The following is a 25,514-nucleotide window of genomic DNA, read 5'->3' as shown; positions in this document are numbered from 1 at the left end:
CTGCATATGCAAAGTTATCCGGGCGGACACAGTCGCATTATGCAGCAGCGTCCGGGCGTACACGATTGCATATGCAAAACCGTCCGGCGAACATTATTGCATTATGCAATAATGTCCTCCGGTTAGTCTTGCATAGAGGACATAACTGCATGCGACACCGGCACTATGAAAAGAAACATATCGTTGGCAAGTTGTTAGGGTTCGCTGACTTTATACACAAGTTATATAATTGAACCGGGAAGTTTTATAGAAACGTTCCAAAAGAACAGATTGTTATGCAAACGTCCAGCCACTTCCTGGTTCATGTTTTTCTTGGCACCCATGAATACATATTTCTGTATATTTATTTAGTAATCATGCTTGCCAGACAATACTGTAACACAGCACTTATTCTAACAGTGGTGTGCCTATCGAAAAGGCGGGCACTTATTTCCATCATGTTCAAGTCACTAATGTTCATGTTGTTTGCCTTTCAAATCGTGAATGTTCAAACCACCAATGGTTCCTTGGGTTACAACCAGTTTGAAGCAACTATCGAAACTTCCTTTCAGCGGATGGTCATAGACTCCCCCTCCGGTAGCCTGCTAGTCGCCTCAATCAACAGACTCTACAAGTTGTCTAGTGATTTGCAAGTTGAGTTCGAAAAAATTACCGGACCAGTGGCTGACAACCAAGCTTGTCCACCTCCTCCTCGGTCCTGCTCGGTGGCTAAGACCCCAACAAATAATTTCAACAAAGTTCTAGTCGTGGATGACGAAAGACACCAGCTGATCGTGTGTGGGAGCGTCTACCAGGGTACCTGCCAGATACTCCGATTGGAGGACTTGAACCTAGTCGAGAGGCCTAGTCGAGAGGTAGTTACCAATACGGAGCATGGTACCAATGTGGCGTTTATTGCCCCTGGAACTTCTTCTGGCAGCGGTAGCGTTCTGTACACTGCTGCATCACGAGGAATGTGGTTGAGAAATGTACCTTCTGTAGCAAAACGAGTGCTTCGTCGTTCCCTATACGGCGTAGTATTTGTACACATTCCTGGAAATACTATCGACGAAACAGCAGCCGGTAATACTTTTGATATTAACTATATAAATGGGTTCTCAAGAGGGCATTTCAGCTTTTTCATCGCTACACAGCTGGAGAATTTTCGAGAAGTCGGCTCTCCCCTGTACACCAAGATAGTTCGCCTGTGCAACGATGATGTAGTAGCTTTAGGTCTTACATTGAACTTCCTCTTGTATGCAAGGACTCAAATGGAGTGAATTATAATATTGCACGAGCTGCTTTTGTTTCAAAGATGGGAACGCAAGACGATGATGTACTTCTTGTAGACGATGATGTACTTTTTGTTGCCTTTTCAAAAGATGGTTACTTAGAGACTGCACAGACATCCGTCATTTGTATGTACCCACTGCGAACCATTAATGGGAGGTTTTTGGAAAGGATACGGGACTGCGCCAACCAAGGAACTGACACAACTGAGATTGATTGGCTGGGCAGTAGGCATTGCGTTCAGTCACCTGGATTGGTACGTATACGTCCCGTTATAAGGGAAACACCCATAAAGATGCAAAAAGAAAGTCGATTCAAATTAATTTGTTTTAAGTTATAACATTGATTTACATTTGCTTTTTGTTTAAACTGCAAATTCAAAAATTAACATATCTGAACTGATCAAAATAACTGATTTGAAGTTATTTCATTTGTTTACCTTCCTAATACAGATCGACTTAATAGATCGTGATGGTCTTAATTACTGCCATCGGTCAGACACCAATTCCTTTATGGGTGGTTTGAGAATTCCAATAGAAGCTCGGTCAATTTACACAGCTGCCAATGGCATCACGGCAATTCTTGCTACTCCTCATGAAGATCAAACGGCTATTTTCCTGGGATCCGAGCAAGGGCATCTTTTAAAGGTATACAATTATGTTCGAGTTCAGACAATACGGTCGTATTTTGAAATTAATTGTCTAGATTTGTTTTACAGATTTTCCAATTTTATTACGTCTTTAAAAAAGGTCATTTATGAATTGAAATATAAAAGTAGTGACTCGGTATTAAACGTCCGTTTAAAACCTTGCAGGTCCGTGGCCATTTGATAAAGGATGCGATAATTACCCGAGCTGAACAACTTTGACAATTCCAGCGACAGTGACGACAATAACAACATCAAACTGACAAAGACAACAAAAACAACAATTTAAAGCCATTGGACACTTTCGGAACATAATTTATTTTTTTAAGTTCACAGATTTACAATTAATTAACTTACAGGGTTTACAGAAGGTAATGGTGAAAGACTTCTCTTGAAATATTATTATTGAGAAAACGTTAAAACAATATCAATTCTCGATATCGAGAATTACGGATTTATTTTAAACACGGCGAAACGTGTCATTACCACGGCGAAACGTGCGGAAACAAGGTATGGGTATTCCCGTTATTTTCTCCCGACTCCGATGACCAACTGAGCCTAATTTTCACAGGTTTGTTATTTTATAAAGTTGTGATACACGAAGTGTTGGCTGTTTACCGAAAGTGTCCAATGACATCTTTGAATGAGTTCACAATATTGCGCTGAGCAATGAATGTAAAGACTATTCTAGCCCGTGCTTTCCGTATGGTTTTAAGAAAACAATTATTGTTTTGACGTTCGCATTCAGTTTATTAGCGTAATGTGAAGGCTAAACACCTCCCTATTGTTCTACATACAGCTTTCATTGTCATCAATGACTGAGGCTCGCCTTTACGAGGACATCCCGTTTCAAAATGGTCAAGAAATTGTCAAAGACGGTCTTTTGTTCAATAAAGGCAAAGATTTTGCCTACGTCTTGCAAGAGAAAAAGGTAAGCTGTAATTTTAGCCGAAATATATATTATAATTGTCATAGACAGGCCTAGACCGTAAACAGATCTAAATCCACACAGGCTGAAATAATATAAACATTCTAAACAATATCTCTGAACGGTGAATAGAAAACTCAAATGTATACAAGCACAACAAGGTTACCACAGCAACAAATATTTCAAAAGCATGATGTGCCAGGCTTTTAAACCAGGAACCAGCAATATTTTCTGCCTTGAGTGGATTTATGAAATGGTGCCCTTCTCTATACTGCAACATTGTAAAGTTATTCAAAGCTGTTCAATATAGTAAAATTAGTTTTAAAATAACCCAATGCTACCTCAGGGTGCAATATCATGATTTTATTGTTTTATTTATTTTTAAAGACTGATTGATTGATTGATTTTTTCTCTCCAAAATTAGGGTTTCAAAATAAGATGCTGTGTCCTTTTATTTATCAGATCACAAAGGTGCCTGTTGAAACGTGTGGCAAGTTCATTAGTTGTGAAGAATGCGTGAACGTTGGGGACCCATATTGTGGATGTGTTCTCTTAAAAACAAGTAAGTCATATTCTTCGTGTTGTGTTTTGAAAAATATATTTTTAAAAAGAATAATGGTGTGTGTTTTGTTTAAGTTCATGACAGTACACCGCTGGTATGATTTTAAGAGACACATTTATATTTGGTAGATTGTGTTCTTTTGAGAACTTGTCTAGCTTTTTATTCTTCTATCGTGGAGTTAATACGTATTTATTACGAATTTTGTGCGTTAAAATAACTCTTGACTGGATGAGCATTTCCAAACAACGAAGTGTTTTTTTAAATGATTTGAAGGTTATGTGCCACTTCAAGTTAGCTGAATTTGTATTATTATTTTGTTTATCAGCCGGTTGTTTCTTTTGTTTATTTGTGGTGCTGTTTAAAACGTGTGTTCAATTAAATTTCTTTCTTTCTTGGAAATCATTACAGTTTCTTATGTCTTCTTATTATGTCAGGGTTTGGGACTCTGTATGATTCAACAAATAACGTGAGTTTTTCCCGTGTGTTTTTTCAGTGACTTTTAAAGGGGCTCTTCTCTCCAAAAGTAAAATCCTGAGATGATACTACCAGGAATGCTTTCAGAATCAAACCCTCTCGTAAGAGATACCATTTAAATCGAATCTCACGAAATAAAGGTCCTGATACAGATGTTTATATGTCTTTATTTTGATTGGTTCTAGGTGCTCGACTCGTGCTTCTTGTGTGTACAGTTCTAGGCCGAATAATTGGCTGAGAAATCGGCCATGTATCTCCATTGTCGACCTGTTCCCCACCGGTAGCCAACCAGTAATGGATCCTCTTGAAACGGTACGGTTATAATTATCGCATCTCTTGCAGGTTTAATGAGTATAAATAACAGTAAAACGGGATTTGAATCTGCCGAGGCCGGATTAACGAGCCGGTTTCCCATGACTCCCAGGGAAATCTGTGTGCCAGGGATTGAAGGAAGATGTTTCAAAAGAGGGCGCTATCAGAAGTAGCTTGTACACAGTAATTTATCGTTTGGGGACACCGTCTCCGACCGGGGGACAGGATCTCCTGCCTCAGAGGCGCTATACCAACTATAGGCTATCTAGTTCGCAGGTTCCATATTTTGTCTTTTGTTTGGGTTCCAGTCGCACTTCAATCAATTGACTTGAAACACAAACTAGATAGAAACTGCCTACAGCCACGGGTTACCATGCCACATGGACACGGCCGCAGAAATGGGACCACTTTAAAAGGTTACTTTACCGCAAATGGAAACTGACTTGCTCGTGAATAATATCGTTGCAGTGAGATCACCAAAGTCTTCACTTTCTCAGTTGTTGCATTGAACTTTGCATTATATAGAAGTACACTCCTTTTATTTTAACTTCAATTATCAATATTATTGATGATTATCATTAAAATGTTGTTAATTTCAGGTAACATTGACGTTTCAATTGTTACCGCAACTTAGCGTTAACGAAACGTACGGATGCCGTTTCGATGAGCTACCTGTAACTTATGGCATCACTGATGGTCAGAGTATCCAGTGCAGGGCACCAGCGAAGGCTGACATACCAGTGATTCCTCCTCAAGGTATACATTGCTCTGGCCAATCACGTATTGGTTTGGAGAAAACGTCATGACCTATTAATTGAGTCTGCGGATTGGCCATTATCATAATAGGATTACCCTTAAAGACAGTGTACACTATTGGTAATTGTCAAAGATCAGTCTTCTCACTTGGTGTATCTCAACATATGCATAAAATAACAAACCTATGAAAATTTGAGCTCGATCGGTCGTCGAAGTTGTGTGCGTTAAGATGGTTGATTTCGAGACCTCAAGTTCTAAACTTGAGGTCTCGAAATCAAGTTCGTGGAAAATTACTCCTTTCTCCAAAACTAGGTTACTTCAGAGGGAGCTGTTTCTCACAAAGTTTTATACCATCAACCTCTCCCCATTACTCGTTAAAAAGTAAGGTTTTATGCCAATAATTATTTTGAGTAATTACCAATAGTGTCCACTGCCTTTTAAGTCACCTGGAAATAGAATATTTTTTCTTCAAACATTAAAGTAAATATTTCTGAACAATAAAATAATTTTGTGAGTAATTGTTTTTAACAATTTATATGTAAAATTAATAAAGTTGTGCGGGGGGGGGGGGTGACGCTAATATCATCTTTTTTTTTTTTTTTTTTTTACAATAATGAATGTAAACACGCCAATTTAAGTCTTTTTAATTTCTGTCGTGTATTTTGTGATATTTTTAATAAACCTTAATGAATGAATGAATGAATGAATGAATGAATGAATGAATGAATGAATGAATGAATGAATGAATGAATGAATGAATGAATGAAACCATGTTGAGATTCACCAACTGACTTGCTGGGTATTGTTTTGGTAAGCAAAGAAAACAGCTACCATTCAGGGTTTGTCTCTTTGTATTTTAAACATTAAAATTTACGTTTATACAACATCCAAAGCTCTCATGCATTTAATTTGCTTCGTTCACATCATTATTGAAATTGCTCTCTGTGCACTTGCATAATTAAAATGGCCGTCGGAATAGTCACTTGTAAATTGTTATCCCAAGTCAAAGTGAGTAAAATGGTAAATGGTCACTTTTGAGCCGAAAGTTGATTGATGATGGATCTGTGGGAGAATGTTATCCGGCCGTCCCGTGGTGCGTTATTTATAAAGTCTCCGTTTTGTACCATTAATGTGTAGAGGACCACGTGGCTATGCTTTTGGGTGTGTTTTCATCGGAGTCCATGGTGACTTTTATAAGTACAACATTTAGCTACTTCGATTGTACGAGGCACATGACGTAAGTTAGAAGACGTTTCATAAACATGTTATGTCCATTATATTATTCCTGTAAATCGTGCGGTACGGATGCAGTCAAATTCGACACCAACATTACGCAACATGTGGACACTGCATGCAGCAGACGACCGAAAGTAAGCTTTTCTATATCTGTGTTTTGACTGGTCCGGGGTGATGTTTGTCAGCTGCATCCACATCATCTTCAACAAATCAAAACACATATATGGGAACTGTACACGTTTATCCAATGATATCATTGTACCCAACGGTTCTGAAAAGCAAGTACCCGTCTTTATCCTTGCGGATAAAGACGAGGCTAGTCTACAAACTCAGGGTGGCGCACTTGTTGTTTTTTTACCCGTAACCATTTCCGTAAAATATCCATTGCGCAAGCGCTTACTTTTGAATTAGGTGCATGCTGGTCTAGCTACTCGTCAACTGGTGATCGCTAGCTAGACCAGCATGCACCTAATTCCATGCCCAAGTCGCACGTGCTGTGTATTTGCGATAAGATCTATTGGAAAACCTCCTGGATGGACTTTCAAAAACTTAACTTGCCAATTGTTTTTGTGGTAACCATTCTGAAGTTTCTGTAAGTCTGGGATGGCAGCTTTCACAACAACAAGCACAAAATGTATCATTTAAACTTATAGTCATAATGACAATACTATACTATACTACTATACTACAAAGGCATTTATAAAGCGCTCTTACAAAAAATGTATCACAGTGCTTTACACAAAAAGAAAGAAAAAAAAGAAAAGAAAAAAAACAATCACAGACCTGTAGCCACAGGATGGCAATGCTTTCCAGTATCGTTTTCAAAAGGATTCCTTTTTAGCAATTTTTAATAGGACAATGTTACGGAATAGGCCTACACAGCCAAATAGCTGCTTCTTTTCCAAATGATCTCATTTTGCTGTCCCTTTTTTATGGCCTGACGTATCATTCCAGGGTCTTTCCTTCGAGACAAACTTTGCTATGGTCGAAACATCAGGCCATTATTTATTGTTTGCTTTTATACCATGGGTTCTTTTAGTTGCTTAGCAGTTTGCAAATTTTTCTGTTTCACTTTTTTTCAGGTGTGGGGCGTGTGTTTTAAGTGATTGGAACTGTGACTGGTGTGTTTTTGACAACGCCTGCACGCACCAAAGTAGCATTTGTACTCATGGAGACACCATTGTCACAGGAAATAATGTAAACTGCTCTCTCTTTCTTTTTTATTTTGATTTTCGTTTTGTCCTGTATGTTTATAATTGCCGAAATGTTTGTGGTGTGTTGCCTTGTTTTGTGACAGTCGGTTTGGCCACACCAGTTGAAGCTAGTTTTGTAATTATTGTTGGTACCGGTACTTGCAGCAAATCTTGCATTTATAAAGCGTCTTTAATCTTACTAATGCAGCCAGATCTTTACAAAATATTTGTCCACTCGTCCAAACCGTGCTTATTATTTTATAAGAGAAACGGACAAACAGATCTGTGACAGCCAACGACGGTTCGTAAAATGCATAACGGTCGGATCAAATGCATCCAAATTTCATGCAATTAAACAAGTCAATTTCAGTTGTACACTTTCTAACAGTGTTTTTGTTGTTTGTGTCTTGTTCTGTTATTGAAACCATGGAAACAAGTAATGCCTACCGTTCTAGAGATACACGTGAAGAGAATATTCAAAATCAGTTTTAGATGTTGGGGGGGGGGGGGGCATGAAATCAGGAAGAGACTAATTAAACACCCATCCACATGTAATACCAACAACATAGGAACTCGAACCGGTTTCCACAAAAGCGAAATGCAGAGGGAAAAAACGTGAAACGTGTGTCTTTTTCTTATTATGAAAATCGTCAGCACGGCTGGAGCGTGTGGAAAAATCTTTTTATAAAGACAGAAATGGTGATTTTATGGGCGAACAAACTTCAATCTGTATGCGTTATAGATTGACAATGTTTTCGAGGTTTGACAAGCACAGCTCGCCCCTCCAGCATCGCACCTTCCCACCACCTTCAAACACCGACATTTTGACTCAATCAATACAAACAATGCATGGATAGCCTTTATTTATTATTTTCTTTAAACAACACTCTGTTTCCCTTACTTAGGAAAAACGTTCACTTTGTTTGTGTCCTTTTTATTATGACATGTTTGTCATAGAATCCTGTTAGCTCACCTAGGCAGGGACTAGACTTCTGTCCACAAATACGGCCCCAAACTACACAGATACTTATTCCAGTGGGTACATCCAAAGACTTCGTCGTCAATGTTAGGAGTTTACCTGACCCTACGAAGGTAAAGTAAAACATATTGCTAAGCAGAAACAGTTAATCAACCAAGTTCAATGAAGTTTACATTGTCCCAACTGGCAGCTCATTTCATGTTTTGCCTACAAAGAAATGGTAAACCGGGGCAGTCTTGTAGATACTGAAAACCAAATCCACATGTAAGGCTCCTGTCTGGATATAGAACCTGGGTCCAAAGGAAACCACTTAACCAACCTGACTGCCGGATATCGACTCGACGTTTCGATCAGATGCTCTGAATTATCCTGACGACGAGCAGAGTATACTGTTCGAATCGTCGATACCACACCGGCTCTTTTCAGAGCCAACACTCCCTCGAAAGAGATATTATACACGGTAGTATCCGCAAATTTACTACTAAGTATTTATTTTTTTCACACCATGCATATCTTCAAACACCATCCACTAATTGAATGAGTTTTCGTGTTTATATTTAAACCAGGTGACGGGTTACCAGTGCTCTTTGTTAGTTGAGGGTACCACGCAGATTACTCAAGCGACGTTAGTGACTGATGACGTAATACGGTGTCACGGACGAATGGTGAGAAATTTCAAATAATAATTTACACTCAGCCCAGCAGAGTGTAGGTTTGAGCTCCGCTCTTTAAACTTGTGTCCTAAAATCGAAAAACACTTAATGGCATTACCATTGTTGCTTCGTCCTTCCGGTAGGACATAAACTGTACGCTGCAAAAACAGGGATGTTAAAATCGACACCCTGTGTGTTGTCACATAAATACCGAAAAGAGAATAAAAATTTACAACAAAGGGTGTTTAAATAACACTTATTTATGTCAACACAAATATATTGGTGTTATTTTAACGCCCTTAATTATGTCAAATTTGATTCTCTCTTCGGTATTACATTTAAACACCTCAGTTTTGCAGTTAGGGCCCGCGTGTACACTTGAGGGTTTAAGAGAAACAAATATTACACTTGGGGTTTAATGTGATATGCCTATTCGGTAATGAATTTAGCCAATAACCTGAAAAACAACCACAACAATTCGACTCCCCATCGATGCGTTCAATTCCAATTAAGTGTATAATCGCACGCTCATGTAACATTTTGTTTCAACAGTATGACTAAAAAGACCATTGACTGTCGATTATTGTGATTTTGTTTTTTTCATACGAAGTATTCATACGAAGCAGATTACAAGAGAGAACTAATTGTACCGTTGCGGGTACATTAATTATGTCAAATTTGATTCTCTCTTCGGTATTACATTTAAACACCTCAGTTTTGCAGTTAGGGCCCGCGTGTACACTTGAGGGTTTAAGAGAAACAAATATTACACTTGGGGTTTAATGTGATATGCCTATTCGGTAATGAATTTAGCCAATAACCTGAAAAACAACCACAACAATTCGACTCCCCATCGATGCGTTCAATTCCAATTAAGTGTATAATCGCACGCTCATGTAACATTTTGTTTCAACAGTATGACTAAAAAGACCATTGACTGTCGATTATTGTGATTTTGTTTTTTTCATACGAAGTATTCATACGAAGCAGATGACAAGAGAGAACTAATTGTACCGTTGCGGGTACATTGGAATGGCGACATGCAGTTAGAACGTAACAATAACACCGGTGAGATAAATAACGAGTATAGTCTATTAATATACCGGTATCAATGTGTAATAACTTCATCATCGTCCCATTTGATGTTGTCCTCGCTCAGTCAAAACAATTATCTAGTTTGCCAAAGTCCCGGGATTCATCAGGTATCAACGCTCACATAATATATACACACGTTTTTTCGAATCTAGAAAATCGAAGACTCCTCTAAAGTTTATTCTCCCATTGCTTTAAATAATTTTTAGTGGCATTCATTTCATTTGAGTTTGACGCGAATTTTACTGATACACGTTCCCGCACATAACCAACTTGTTGGACTTTCCTTTTTAGTGCATAATTTTGAACTTTTGTTTGAGGCCATTGGTGTCATGCTATTGTTAGTTATTAAGTTGTGCCGCTTAACCTGTACACCTTATTATGTTTTGTTCTTTTATCAATTATTTCCAGTTACCCTTTATAAATGTGACGTGGACCGTCCGGATTGCAGTCGCTGTCTGTCCGTTGAGACGGCGAGACCAGAATTAGGATGCCGCTGGTGTGGTACCAAGTGTGCCTTCATGGAGGATACTGAATGTCCAAGCAGTTCTTTGAGCCCCGGTAGTCAGTGTCCAGCACCAGTCTTAAAACATGTAGGAATCTTATAAAATCGAAGTGGCATTTATGAAAAGCCATTGTATATTATAGATCCATCTGGATAAATGTACCTATTAGTTTCAACATTCACTTTGATGTTATTTCTATATGGATTTCTTTTTTGTGAAGTAACTAGACGACGATATTTATTGTAGTCATTTTGAAATCGGCATTTAGCTTAGGACATTCGAACCCATATCCCTAAACTGCTAATATGAAAATTCACACAAACTGAACATCAGTGATTTATGCGTCAGGTGTTTCCAGCATCGGGCCCAGTAGAGGGAAACACTGTCATCGAAATTAATGGAAGCGACATTGGTCAGAGTATTCAAGACATCCAAAGAGTGATGATCGGAAACCAGTTATGCAACCTGACTGGTTGGTACGTCACTGGACAAAGGTAATACTTATTTTAGATTTGTGAGTCGAGTAGGCCTTCGTGAAATGTAAGGGCCTTGTCACACGGGGCAACTTGGAGGCAACGTTGCTTGATGCAGTGTATGCTACATGACCACTTTGGGTAGCACTTGAGTAATTTTTCAAACAATGTCTTCAGCTCCCTAATCAATTATGAGAATGTTCAAGTGCGAATGGGTTCTCTTCTTGGAGATTGCCCGGAACTGGTTTCCTGTAAATTGCCTTATGTGACACGGCCCTAAGTTGAGTGTAACTTCTTTGACTTGCATTACACAATACACGGGGCCTCGCGGCTTCACGTTCAATCCGAAGGACGAAGCAATACTGATTAAAGTGTCTTGCTCACACAATGACACAAGTGTCAAGACTGGGACTCTAACCCACACTCTCCTGATCAGGGGAAAAAACAAAGCTCGAGTCCCGTGTGATTGACAGCTCGGCCCCAACACGTCACTAGTAATGGCGCACCCAAATATGGATCTCGATACCCGCTAACCCCCCCCCCCCCCCATTATGCATTTTGTTTCCCTTTTCGCTAGTGTTTTTTTTGTATATCTTGTTGTACTTTTAATGGTGTACTTTGAACCTTTTCATGATGTATCATAGGTGCAATTCAGTTGTTATGCTGTGAAGACTATTGTGAATAAACCTTTTATCTATCTAACTATATCTATCTTTTACGCTAATTGTTGTCATTCTAGTGTAAGATGTATAACTTCCCCACTGAGTTCAAGCATAGCACAGACCGTCACCGTATCAGTAGCAAGAACAGCTGGAGGTGAGGACTTGATTAGCACCGGGGCAGTACAGTTCACTTATAAGGTAAAGACAATTATTCTAAAATGAAGTCAGAAGATTCTGGCAAAATTAAACTTCGACAGATTTGTACAACCTTGCAGCGAGGACCGCTGTCAGCACATGCTGATATGTTTAATATTATAACCACTGTCTTACAGACACTGGAAAGTAGTGGTAATTCATAATAATTGTTAGCATAAAAACTTACATGGGTAACGAGCAAGGGAGAGCTGTTGATTATTTTAAAACAATGCAAGAAACGGCTCCCTCTGAAGTAACGTATTTTTGGAGAGAGAGAGAGCTCACTCAAATATCAAAAGAATTCGGACCTGAAGCCTTTTTAGGCATCTGAAAGTACACCAATTTGATGACCAATATTGAGCAAAAATTTCAGAGGTTTGTTATTTTATGCATGATTTATGTTGGGATACACCAACATAGTAAGAATACTGGTCTTTGACAATTACCAAACGTGTCCAGCATGCGTTTAAAGCAATTATACACTTTCGGTACAGGGAAAAAACAAGTTCACAGATTTACAAATAATTTACAGGGTTTACAGATGGTGAAAGACTTATCTTGAAATATTATTCCATGAAATGCTTTACTTTTTGAGAAAACATTAAAACAATATCAATTCTCGATAGCCAGAATTACCGATTTATCTTAAACACATGTCATGACACGGCGCAACGTGTGGAAACAAGGGTGGGTTTTCCCGTTATTTTCTCCCGACTCTGATGACCGATTGAGCCTAAATTTTCATAGGTTTTTTATTTTATATATAAGTTGTGGTACACGAAGTGTGAGCCTTGGACAATATTGTTTACCGAAAGTGTCCAATGGCTTTAAAAGGCATTTTCAAACTAAAACTTTAAAATGATTTTGTTTAACGAGTCTAGTCACGATTGATAGTGTAGGAAATAATTTATGTTGACAGAATCCTGCAATTACTGGGATCTCGCCGATAGAGGGCTATGCCGACGGAGGTACAATATTAACCATTACCGGTACAGACTTGGATATCGGTAGAGACATCCAAGTTAACGTTGCGGCCAATGTAACATGTGATATTACAAGGTGTGTATACATACATCCGCAATTTTTATGACCCAACAATGAATGAAAGTCAATCATGGTCAATATTGTAAATTTACCAATGTGAGTCGCTTTATTCTGTAAAACCAAAAGGTTTGGGTGGGTGAACAACGTTTACCGTCGTGGTTTCAAGCAACGGTACAGCTGTCCATAAATGTTTTTTTTTTATGTTTGTAGAAATAACGTCTCTATAATGGTAATATCTCGAATCCTTATTATTTCTATTTTTATAATATTCATTCAATGGTTTATTAAAAATCTATTCAATTCGCTGCCAGCAGCAGAATTACATGAACAGTTACATAGTTTTAAAAAAAATGGAGTAAAACATTACATTACTATTTAAAATGGCCTAAATCATACACAGAACAACTGAGAGGGAGAAGTACTGTACACTCTTATAGGAAGGAGAACAGGTACTTAAAATTAATTAATAAAACATCTGAGGAAAACACAATTATGCATTACTCTTGACAACGAATACACGTACTTGAAACATCGAAACCCATAAAGCGCTCGAGTTTGTTTCCTTCAAGCGTTCTAAAAGCAATTGACGTGGGACCAAAATGGCCCAAAATGTTTGAATACAAGCGAGACTTGAGCCCGGCTCATACTTCCTGCGAACGTGAATGCGATGCAAATTTTCACGTCACGTGGATGTTTTCGCTGCAGGGGATGAACACAGGGCAACTTGTTGCTAATTATCCGTTGCGAATTTTGTCGCGTCCAAATTCGTATGGCATTCACATTTCACAGGAAGTATAATGAGCCGGTTCATACTTCCTGCGAATGCGAATGCGAAGCGAATGTTGACGTCACAAAAATTGCAACGAATATTCGCAGCAGTTCAGCTCTGGGCAACTCACTTGCGAATATCGCTGCGAAAGGATAGTTGTGACGTCAAATTCACGTCAAATTCGCTTCGCATTCGCATTCGCATTCGCAGGAAGTATGAACCGGGGTTTTCACGGCCCATTTGCTTTTTTTTTAAACAGCGTGACCTGCACGGCTATACGGTGTCGTTTAGGGATGTCAACAGAGGGTCATGCCGGCCGTGTCGAGGTGACATTTGACGGCACCCCAAGGAGTTCAGCTGACATCTTCACCTTCGTGCCACTCCCGGATATACTTCGTTTTGATCCACAAAGCAGTATCCAGTCGTAAGTTGGCCACAATCATTGTTTTGGAGAGACATGGTCCTTTTCGAAACTACGGCTTTGGCTTTGGGTTTGCCTTCAGGCCCCTTCCGGACGCGTTTTCTCGTCTGAAGCCCTGGGGCCAATTTCATAAAGCTGCTCAAGCAAAAAAATTGCTTAAGCACGAAAATAGCTTGCTTGTTTTACACATGTTACTGGCAACAATTTCATGCCACATACATTGCTTGTTACTGGTATTTAGCTATTGTTTACTTAGCATAAACAATTGAGTGGAGTTGTAGCTGATAATCTGATTTTACGAAGCAATGAATTTTTTGCTCAAGCAAAATTTTTTGCTTAAGCAGCTCTATGAAATTGGGCCCTGAGCGTACGCAAAGTACGTGTAATAATGTGCGGGTCAATTTAGCCGATGAGTCTAATCCGAAGACGAAGCCGTGGTAAATAACCAAACCGGCCGACTTGGTTAGACGAACAAAATGCACACAGTACATTACATAACAATTCACGAATCTTTTCGAATTCAGGAAGATTGTTGAAAGTTGATTGTGCTTCCTCATGTCAGTGAGAGCGTTTAAGCTGGTATTTTTTGCCCCAGATTCATCTTCAACTGAAGCCATTATTTTCCAATTACGTCATATTTCGTTTCCCATGGTGTTTTGTGTATGTGCAAAGTTTGTCGCGAAAGGATGGGCTGAAAAAACAAAATACGATCTCAAGCTCTAACAATAGAGCAATCCAAAGTACAGACCTCAATAACCTGATGAAAGTATTATTAGGATAATATTGGTATTACTTTTGAAACAGTCAAACTTTTAAGATGGGGGGGGGGGGGGGGGGGGCTGTAACATACAAGAATTCCAAGAAGATACATGCATAACGCGGGAAACACTTAGAATAGTTCATCATTCTGCATATTCTAAGAAGAAGTCGCAAGTGTGTGAGAGTATGGCCCAATTCCCTAGAGCCTTTAGCAGACGTGTTCTGTGTTTTCAGGGTAGTTTCTATGTCATAAACACTGCTATTACTGTAAAGCAGTTTACAGGCAACCAGTTCCAGGCAATCTTCAAAGAATGAAAATCCATTCATATTACATTTTTGTTATTATATTCGTGTGAAGAGTGAGTTACAGATGGAAGAATATCTCTTGTGCATTCGAAGTGCTCCTTTTGCATTTTACAGTGCAAGTGGTTGCCTCTATAGTTGGCTGTAAAAAGAATTCCCTCTGACATGGCCTTTAGGTTCAACTTAGTTGTTGCGTCACTCATCTGGGCCCAATTTTATAGAGCTGCTAAGCACGAAAATTTGCTTAGCATGAAATCTCTTCCTTTGATAAAAACAGGATTACCAACCAAATGTTCATCTGTTGCATATTGCGTGTTACTGGTATTCAGATGTTGTTTGCTTATCCTGAAAATCACGCGGAAATTTGGTTGGTAATCCTGTTTTTATCTAAGAAGAAATTTCATGATAAGGAGATTTTTGTGCTGAGCAGCTCTATGAAATTGGGCCCTGGTTATTAGCAAGTTTAATAGCCTACCTTAGGCTTTGCTTACAGGTAGGTTGTGGTTATGACGTAGGAATTCCGCTATAATATGAGTTTAGTCTGGCGGAAAATGGCTCAACCACCCCGATCCGGACCATGTTTGATAGACTGCATGAACTTTTGTAAAGGTTTTTAATAGAAATGTTTTTGTTTTTACAAAACAACAGCGGTGGGAGGGTGCTGACTGTATACGGACGAAGGTTCACGGTTGTGTCCAGTGCAACAATCAAAGTGCAGTATAAGAATGACACGTTTAAACAGGTGAGGTTTCAAGTCATTTCTGTTCAATAATTTTAGTTTATATCCTGACACGGCAATTTTTTTTTTTTTTTTTTTTTTTTTTTTTAATTTTTTTATAAAAGAATTATAAAAATAATACGGGAACTGCTTAAAGGTAGTGTCATTCAGAATTATGTAATAGCATGCTACATAAGTAGTACATGTGTTAGTACATTATATTAAATGACCATACAAGCTTAGTTAGTAAGTAAAACCTATTTTGAATCAATATGAATGGAAACTCAATCAACCCAAAATATTTTAATCTGGATGGATTAAGACAATGTGACAGTTTTGGTTTTGTTTCGTTTTTTTGTGCCGTTTTCGCAACACTGATTACAGCTGAAACTTTCCCATGTGACTTTTAATGTACTATGTCTTGACAACTTTGCCGTCAGCATAAAGTCTGCTTTTTTGTTCAAACAACGTTTTATAGTAAGAAAGGTTTTTGTTTCATTAACTCCCACGACAGTCATGCCACGTTGAGAGTGCCGAAACCATGATCTGTACGACGCCTGCCATCGCTGATATTGTCCCCATAACAAACTGCATACATGCCACGCTCGGCCTGGATGTGGACGGGAAACAGCTCTTTATTCCGAGCCCGGGTTTCACCTACTGTCAAAATCCGATCGTCCAAAGGTTTGACGGGGACGAGCTCCTCGTTGATTCGGCCAATATCTCTTCACTAACAATGAAGGTAAAGTTTAGCTGAGATAGACAAAGCCTGCACTCGTGAACAAACTGCGTTACATTGGTACTAGCATTATTTTGCATGGAATTTTAATTACTATAGCATTAAGCGTCCTTGTGAAATAACACTTCTGGAACCCTTTTGTGTGTTTATGGTTTGCCATTGCGTTGATGATTTATATTGAAATGTTGCCAATTGATACATACTGACAGGCTTGTGTTTTGAAAGTTTGAGTCGAGTCGACCCGGTCCCAAACTTTAATTGCCTCAAGTTCATCTCCTTAAAAATGAATTAAATTAGATTGAAAACCCACAGGTTTGCTGTGAACAGCACATCCCTAACCCTTTAGCCACACTTCTCTCATTTTCAACCTGCATATTGTTGATTCTCTCACAGGTCGAGATGACGTCATGGGCAATCGCTGACTCGGAAATCACGGTCACATTAGGTGGCGAGGCCGAATGCCAATTCGTCACTCTTACGCCCGATGTCCTGACATGCCGTCTACCGTACAACGAACCTCCTGACCAAGCTGTGGCTACGGTAAATAGTATTGATGGGCAATTAAATCTTGTGACACCAACCAAATTGTCAGTTGTGGTTTTTATCAAAGTAATTGCACTTGCCTCAAAATGTAGTATCTTAGATCACTAACAAAATGGGTTTGAAGCAACAAAATGAATGACCATAAATTGTTTTAATTTTAGGTTCGATGGTATGGAAACGGTTCATTTAGATTGGGGAAGGTGGTCTACACGAACGTCGGGCTAACTGCCGAGGTTTTCGCCTTAATCGCGGCGATAGTTGGGGTGATGTTACTCATTATCTCGGTTTTGGCTACCATCAAGTACTGCAGACAAAAGCGGCGTCTGAAACGCGTCACACAGGAATACAATGAACGTCTTCTAGCTAGGATCAGGGGACTTCACGAAGGTACAATGGTGCAGAATATCATTCAAAATAAAGAGCGCCACCAAGAGTTTGAAACGAAAAGAAAGTCTTTAAGAAACTTGTCGATTTTTACTCACAAATTGCTCAGAAGGAAAGCCTTCCCGGGCTTCAAATAAATAATATTGACTCAAAAGCTCGGAGAGGAAAGCTTGAACAAACAATAAACTATCAGTCCTAAAAAAAAAAAAAAAAAAAATTGTGCCAGAATTTGCGGTTATGGCTAAAGGTATTGCTACGAATAGCATGTAGTTATACGCATTAGTCTCAAACCACAGTCTCAGCCACAGCACCAATTATTACTCACCACGGTTTATTTAAAATTACATTGAATTTAAAATTAATAAGAAACATATAAAGATAGGATAAGGTTGAACGTTAAACAGTAAAAATAACTTTAAACAACAAGAAAACACACTAATCTGAATGATTTAAAAAATAAAGGAATGGACCCAGTCGAAGTATAGTGCAGAACCTTGACACTAACGTTAGTAAGAGATACACGTACGATGTGACGCGCTGTATTGTGAATTGACTTTTTTGTGATTATTCTTCATTCATTTAAATATCACGTCGTGTCTACATTCCCAGATATCCTAGAAGCTGCTGAAGTAAGACGTATTCGTAAGCTTGCTGGAACAAAGGCAAACATTCGAGCTAAAGCCAAGAATAGTCTGCCACCGAAATCGATTGTTCTAAACGAACATGTTAACATCGTGCCTGGTGACCTCCATATAAAGTTCAGCCAGTTGGACATGGGTGGTATCCTCGGACAAGGTAAGAACGTTTCCAAAACCAAGTCTCTTCCTAAAGTCAACTCGTCATATTGGAAAGTCAAGTCGTCATATTTGATTAAGTTTGTATTTTATTGAAAATTCAACTCGTCATATTTGACCAAGTTTGTATCCTGTTGAAAAGTTAAGTAAACTCGACGTATTTAACCTAGTGTGTATATTTCCTATTGGAATGTCAATTCGTTTTATTTGTCACTGGTTACAACGGTCAGGCTTTTCACCTCTTCCGCTCCATCTACAAATGCCATTTTATTTTTGAGATTGATCAGTCTATATAAAAAACCTTCATATTTTGTTGTAAAGCAACGCCTTATTCAATGGAAAACGGGCGCATAATAGTACGCGCAGCGCAAAGAATGGGCAAATAAGCAACCTTCTTTTGACCTCTAACCAATTAGAGCGCCCTACTTAAATGACGTCATGTGCATAAAGTCTATGATAGTTGTTAATAACTGAAATGGGACTGCGTTTACGATTTAAGGTCGAATTGATTTCTGTATAGGTGCTTTCGGAAGGGTCTTTCAAGCTGTTCTGAACAATGCACAAATTGGTACGGGTCAGACAGTGGCAGTCAAAACGGTGCAAGGTGAGTGTAATTAATTATGCCACAAACCTGCAGATTTTTGGTAACTTTTTGTTACTGTTTTAATTAAGGATTATGCCTGATAAGGATGGTGATGGCCTTCTTATAAGGCATATCTAAAAAATACTTGTCCATCTGTTACTTTTTCAAGAGTTTTGAATAATTTTGAAATACTTATACAACTGGCGATACATACAAGGCTATGGGTATTTTGAATGACGTAATGGTATATCTTGCCTTGCATACCCACTCTGGAACCCCGGTTCAAATCCCACCGAGGGCTCTATATATGTGGATTAGGTTTTCAGTCCCTACATGACTGCGTATACTTTTCCCTGGAATAATTCCCTGAGGTTTTCCTCCCACATCTAAATCTGAAAATTCCTTCCTTGTCTTCTCTCCATGGGGTAATTGATCAGTGATTAAGTTCGCTTTTCTGAGAGTCCTTGGCTTGACAACACGATTTAATTAATTACATGAAATAATTTAACACACCTAGTTTCTTGTATGCCCTAGAGTGCGTATTTTTTTGTGCGATAGTTTTTCAAACGAGGTGGATGATCTTAAGGACCCTAAGGGAAATAAGTTTGAGTTGAAATATTGCCTTTTGGGGCTTTCCTTTGATAATTTTGTGCAGTATTTCTATCTTGTGTTCGTATTTGGTTTAGTTTATTTCATTGTCTTTTCTCCTATTGCTGTGTATAAATTTTTGGTTTGTTCTTGCTGTATTTTTATTCAATCAATCAATCAATCAATCTATGTGTGTGTTTTAAAGATACCACTGATTCCACGAATGTCATTAAGTTCTTGCAAGAGGGACTTTTGATGAAGAACTTCGATCACCCAAATGTGCTTGGACTTATCGGGTTGACCTTTAACCCGGACGGTCAACCGGTGGTCGTGTTGCCATTCATGCCTAACGGAGACCTCAAGTCGTATGTTGTCAAAAATAAACAGGTATTTAGAATTACTTTCAATTTTAAAATTGTAAAACCTTAATTTTTGTGAAGCACCCACTTTTTAACCCGTACACAGATGTTCCGATGGTTTTACTAAACAATTAATATTCTTTAGCATTGGATGTTCGTACACAACATAATAAGAAACGAAATTTTGTCAAAACATAGCATCCACACTTTATCATGAACACACAAAAAGTACATGAACAGAACTTGTAGAAGTTTATAAGTTCAATCAGTCATCGGGGAAACGAAAAGAAACAAAAACCCATAAAAATCCTACTATTAAGTTCGGGACTCATTTGGGAACAAAAACTGCTTACGTTGAATACTAGTTTCTTCAAAACTTAGCATTTCAAGCAAAACTACTTCAAGGGAAGTTTTGCACCCGTGGCAATCTTTGGTTAAGCAAATCTTAAATATTTTCAAACACCCTTACTATAGACATCCTATTTCAAATAGGAGCTGACTCACAACCAGCTATTGAAGTTCGCCTCGCATGTTGCTCATGGAATGGAATACCTTGGCAGAGCGAAGTTCGTCCACCGAGATTTAGCTGCAAGGAACTGCATGTAAGCTTCTGCTGTAAAAGTTGTTTAAAGGCACTGGGGTCGATTTCACAAAGAGTTAGGACTAGTCTTATCTCGAGTTAGGACGAGTTACTCGTCCTAACTTAGGACTAGCCGTACGTTTTTGATATCGACCCCTGGACACCTTTGGCAATTGTCAAAGACCGGTATTCCCACTTGGTGTATCCCGCCTTCATGCACAAAATAACAAATCTGTGAAAAATGTTCACATTTTTCATCGAGGTTGCAAGAGAGTAATGAAAGAAAAACACAATTGCTGCACAATTTGTGTGCCTTCAGATGACTACAAAAGCCTTCAGGCCTGAACAATGTAATATTTGAGTGGGAAATGACCTCTTTCTTAAAAACTATGTTACTCCAAGGGGAGCCGTTTCTCACAATGATTTATACTATCAACAGCTCTCCTCTGCTCGTTGCTCATAGTAATTTGTTTTGGCTGACAATTTATTTGAGTAATTACCAATAGTGCCCAGTGCCTTTAACAAAATACTATCAGTTACAGTGTTGCTATTGATTACTTTAAGTCATCACGACACATGGATATGACTATTATAAGGCTATTATACTTGGTGGAAAGATCTATTAAAGTGAGTAAGGTTCGTGTTGACACTAAGTAAACTTATATTTTGTGAGGAGTAATTGCTCTGAGAAGAGCCGGCTTGTTCTGCTCTATCGTTTCGGTCAGTGTGCTCTGATCTTCTTCTGGGTATATAATAGGCAAACAGAGTCTTAACAATATGTATATACAAATTATATGGTACTGAAGGTGCTTGCACAAACACAACCATTTTAAAGACAGATTCGTTTTTTTGCTTTTGTCTTTTTACTAGAACACAAGCACTTTATTAGAAAGCGCACTCGGCATCCACTGCCAGAATAACTGTAGAAAATCCCTTTAGCGATAAATGTAAGTGATGCTTTTTTTACCTGCATTACACAACACACGGGACCTACGGCTTTACGTCCCATTTGAAGGAGTGTCTTGCTTAAGGACACACGCGTCAAGACAGGGACTTGAACAACTGCTGATCAAACGACTTGTCTTGTTGTTGTTTGTGTTTGTTTTTTATTCAGCATCCAAAGGATGGATACAAGTATTACATTAAAAAAACAGTAATGTAGCAATAATTTGTTATGTTTGAAACACCAACAGGGTTGACGATAAGCTGGTTGTGAAGATAGCAGACTTTGGCTTGTCTCGGGATCTGTCTGAAGCGGACTACTACACTAGTGGGGATAAACACGCCAAACTACCAATCAAATGGATGGCACCAGAATCCATGGAACGCCGGGTGTATAACGCTAAAACAGATGTGGTAAGGTCTTTTTGCTTGTTTGATCTTCCGTCTTTGTGCCTTCCATGATAAACGGCTCGCTCTGAGAGTCTGAAGTTACGTGGGTTCAGAGAAAGAGCTAATTTCTCACTCAAATGTTTAAAGAATTCAGGCCTGAAGCCTTTATGCAACTGATGAATTGAAGAAGAAAATTGTTTTGGCATCAATTAAGGGTGTTTTTTTCTTTCTCTTGCAACTTCGATGACCAATTGGGTAAACATTTTCACAGATCTAGTTATGGGATACACCAAGTGGAAATCTTTGACAATATTACTAAAGTAGTCCAGTGCCATACTCGACATTTGCTTACTTAACACGTATGAATTTTAGGGGGGTTGCCCCAAACTGTTCAAAAGATTATCTCGATATAGGCGCAATCACTTGCTGTAAGCGCATTTATGTCGCTGTTCGAACTGGCACTACCTTTGTGGAAAAGGTAAACCAGACACCGGTTTTCATGACATTCTTGTTGTTTGTCTCTCAGTGGTCGTACGGTGTTCTTCTGTGGGAGTTGTTCTCTGGAGGAAGCAGTCCGTATCCTGGCATTCGAAACAGAGACATTTATGATTTCCTGAAACGGGGAGAACGTATGGACCCACCAAGATTCTGCCACATCAAGATGTAAGAGAGAAAACAAATGTTTTCTTTGTGCACACTAATTATAGTTTTAGATTCAAAGCTACGTGTGATACTTGAGTATCATACAACACCAGTACTGTATGCCTATAGCCTATCACACACACATATTAATGAATGGTAACAAATAAATGGGTAAAAAGTTGTGTTAATTATTGGACGATTTATGTAAAATTTAAGAATTCAAATACACAAAATATGGCAACGTTTCAGTGACATAATGTTTATGTATACTTTTACACAACTTATTTCAAATTTTATTAAGTTGATCATGAAAGTTTTACAGTATAGTTGTTGGATATTGTGTATACTTGAAGAGTAAGGACGCCATTAAGATGGTCTTTCAAAGAACTGAATCATTCACTGTCTCACCCACAGAGGCGATCAATTTACTTTTGTTAGTGACATTCTCATTGCTCAAAATAACATACACTGATCTGGCGAAATAATAAAAGTTGTAGTTTCTTGAACAACATTTCATTATAATAAACCAGAGTTGTCTTTGAAATCTTTCCCCTTTAGATCTGAAATCATGCAAAAATGCTGGAGAGATTCACCAAAGAGCAGATGTTCCTTCCGTGAAATTGTTGGAGAGTTTGACCAGTTGTTGACCACAATCACGCCGGGTGATGCACCGCCTCTACCGGCTACACCAAGAGGTTTAGACGGTCAGGGAGAGCGCTATACGGATCACGGCAAAGGCTCCATCATGCCAATGGATGTGATTGAAAATAAAGGTGGCGGAAAACGTGAAAGGGAAAATGTGGTTGGAAACAAGGAAATTGGGGAGTGTGGGGAGTCTGGGAATGGCGATGGTGGGGGTTATCTCATTCCAACGGGGAATACCAGGGAAACCTGGAAAGAATGCGTGGGAGTTGATCGGAAAGGGGAAGTCACTTCTCCTCGTGTGAATTCCAGTTTGAATGAAAACCGGGGAAATTGGGATGAATGTAACGAATCTGGGATTGCCAATCGAGGGAGTTATCTCATTCCAACGGGAAATGCCCTGGAAGCCTGGGGAGAATGCATGGGAGTTGGTCGGAAAGTGGAAGTCACTTCTCCTCGGGAGAATTCCAGTTTGAATGAAAACCGGGGAACCTGTGATGAATGTACTGGAAGTGAATATCGTAATAGCTATCTCATTCCTATGATGGAAGAGAAGGGTCAGGGAAATTACGGGGATCACTGTGGAGGTGATGCCATTCCTATGGAAAGTTTAAATGGGAAAACGGGAAATTCTAAATAAATGTAAGATGAAAATTATAGTTGAGTGTAAGAATTATGGAAATGACCAAGTATGAGGAGAAACGAACCAGTGAATTGATGGTTATAAAAGTAGAATAGGTTTTAAGGTAAAGTTTGGGAACTTGGGAAATCAGCAGAATAAAGAGGTGCTTAAAATGTGGAACTTCCGGGTCAATGACCCAGTCTGGGTCCCATGGGTTCATAGTTATCTTAAAAGATTACAAATAGGAATTTACTTAGTATTTCTAGACAACGTTTCAAAATAATAGTATTTAAATAATGGTACTTAAAGAGGTTCAGCAACTTTTCATTGCAAAGGAACAAATGCCAGAGTTCTTCCTTTTAATTTAGTATACTATTTTATACCCAGCTTGAGTCTAAAGCAATACTGAAACTTTCCCAACTCCTTTGTAGTATGCAGCGCTGGCAGCGATTGGATACCAGTCAAAATGTCATACAGTTCGCTTCATTACAACTGGTGTTCTGTTTCTGTATTTTACACGTTTATTTGTTGATGGTGTTTTTTTATACTTTTTATTGGCAAATAATTTTACTTTTTTATTGTGTTTTTTTCCCCGAATAAAGATTTTTAACTTGGGTCCAGGATCAATACTTTCACTTACAAACAACAACCTGCAACGAGTACAGTTTATTGTTTCGTTGCTTTAGTTTTTATTAAATACATACATTTCCAGTCATACAAACAGTTCAAAAATCATTTAGTAAAATAAATCTTGGAACCTCAGATATTCCTTTAACTATCTACTACTCTCATTGCCAGCTTAGAGCAAACTTTCGAATCTTTGAAAATATAAAGTCTTTACAAGTATACTATTATAATTCCCATGAAGATATAACACAAATGATACAACAATAATTGCTTAAAAGTCATAATATAAAATATACATGTACTAATAACAGAATCTTTTGATCAAAAATATTTCGGATGTATCACTAACACTATACTAATAATATGGTATTTGTCAAGAATTAGGCAATTATAAACAGTGTAAGGAGCTGGTCTTTACTGAGTGGTAATGAGTGGGTTGGTGGTGGGCTATCGAGCCGATGTCGAGGTCCAGTAACAACAGCCAGCCGCCCAGCAATGTCGTTACCACGCAATGCAGGCCGGCTCCTAACACTGTTAATGCCATAACAATACTTTTAACCAAAACAATAATTAAAAGTAGGCAGCATTTTTGTTTTCCTTTCACAGTTATTTGTAGAATCGTTCATGTTCAACAGCCAGTCCTAAGGCAGTTAAATTTTGGGTTGGGACCTAATCTCTAACAAATATTACTTTAAAAACTGTTTAACATTAAAATGCATATTAACGTCTGGCCACCATACATGATGTGTTCTGAATTTATAAACAGCTTCAATGGGAGACTGTGTAACGCTAGCCCATGCAGGTAAAATCCATTCATAAATACTCAAGACAGTTTTTCTACTCCTGTTGGTGAAGAGCGCGTCACGTGGGGGTGTTAAAGACCAGTGTTTATAACCTGCTGGCTTCCGCGTGTCAGGCGCGCAAGATTATCACGCGGAACGCAATTCGTAGCTATTAGTAACAGCGCGTAATCTATATCTTAGCGCGCGTGCGTACACACAACCCACGCGCAACAGACTTTTCACAAAGCAAATATTTCAAACCTCGATATTTCAACTGTCAAAGTGTCTGTAAATGTTGTTTTTCTTTTTTTTTTTTCGTTTTTTTAACAAAAGGGCATTTATGAATG

General features: G+C 38.6%; 2 protein-coding genes across 2 annotated transcripts; both read left to right on the top strand.

Moving 5' to 3' along the window:
• The first annotated feature begins 356 nt into the window (after positions 1 to 356).
• On the top strand, positions 357 to 1,340 carry LOC117305314 (plexin-A2-like). The gene has a single exon (XM_033790177.1). It carries the CDS (start codon positions 357 to 359, stop codon positions 1,257 to 1,259), a length of 903 nt encoding a protein of 300 aa, XP_033646068.1. The 3' UTR covers positions 1,260 to 1,340.
• A 1,423-nt stretch (positions 1,341 to 2,763) lies between these two features.
• Positions 2,764 to 25,310, top strand: LOC117306928 (hepatocyte growth factor receptor-like). Its single transcript, XM_033791506.1, has 25 exons — positions 2,764 to 2,846; positions 3,306 to 3,405; positions 4,065 to 4,191; positions 4,791 to 4,947; positions 6,085 to 6,184; positions 7,266 to 7,380; positions 8,334 to 8,468; positions 8,922 to 9,020; positions 9,983 to 10,076; positions 10,512 to 10,693; positions 10,955 to 11,100; positions 11,819 to 11,939; positions 12,856 to 12,995; positions 14,009 to 14,173; positions 15,881 to 15,974; positions 16,465 to 16,692; positions 17,083 to 17,229; positions 17,394 to 17,619; positions 18,226 to 18,411; positions 18,931 to 19,014; positions 19,787 to 19,968; positions 20,433 to 20,542; positions 21,714 to 21,876; positions 22,379 to 22,515; positions 23,053 to 25,310. The coding sequence occupies exons 2-25, from the start codon at positions 3,356 to 3,358 to the stop codon at positions 23,774 to 23,776; spliced, it is 3,912 nt and encodes a 1,303-aa protein (XP_033647397.1). The 5' UTR covers positions 2,764 to 2,846; positions 3,306 to 3,355; the 3' UTR covers positions 23,777 to 25,310.
• Positions 25,311 to 25,514: the final 204 nt, after the last annotated feature.

The sequence above is a fragment of the Asterias rubens genome, chromosome 2 (genome assembly GCF_902459465.1).
Source record: "Asterias rubens chromosome 2, eAstRub1.3, whole genome shotgun sequence".
NCBI lineage: Eukaryota > Metazoa > Echinodermata > Asteroidea > Forcipulatida > Asteriidae > Asterias > Asterias rubens.
This window is presented reverse-complemented; position numbering and strand designations above follow the sequence as displayed.

What these genes read in the sequence shown, in the direction of transcription:
- LOC117305314 (XM_033790177.1), top strand. Translation starts at nt 357, where the DNA reads ATGCTTGCCAGACAATACTGTAACACAGCACTTATTCTAACAGTGGTG.
- LOC117306928 (XM_033791506.1), top strand. Translation starts at nt 3,356, where the DNA reads ATGCGTGAACGTTGGGGACCCATATTGTGGATGTGTTCTCTTAAAAAC. An exon ending in TAATGGATCCTCTTGAAACG is followed by an intron (nt 4,192 to 4,790) that starts GTACGGTTATAA and finishes TGTTAATTTCAG; the next exon opens with GTAACATTGACGTTTCAATT. An exon ending in GATTGTACGAGGCACATGAC is followed by an intron (nt 6,185 to 7,265) that starts GTAAGTTAGAAG and finishes ACTTTTTTTCAG; the next exon opens with GTGTGGGGCGTGTGTTTTAA.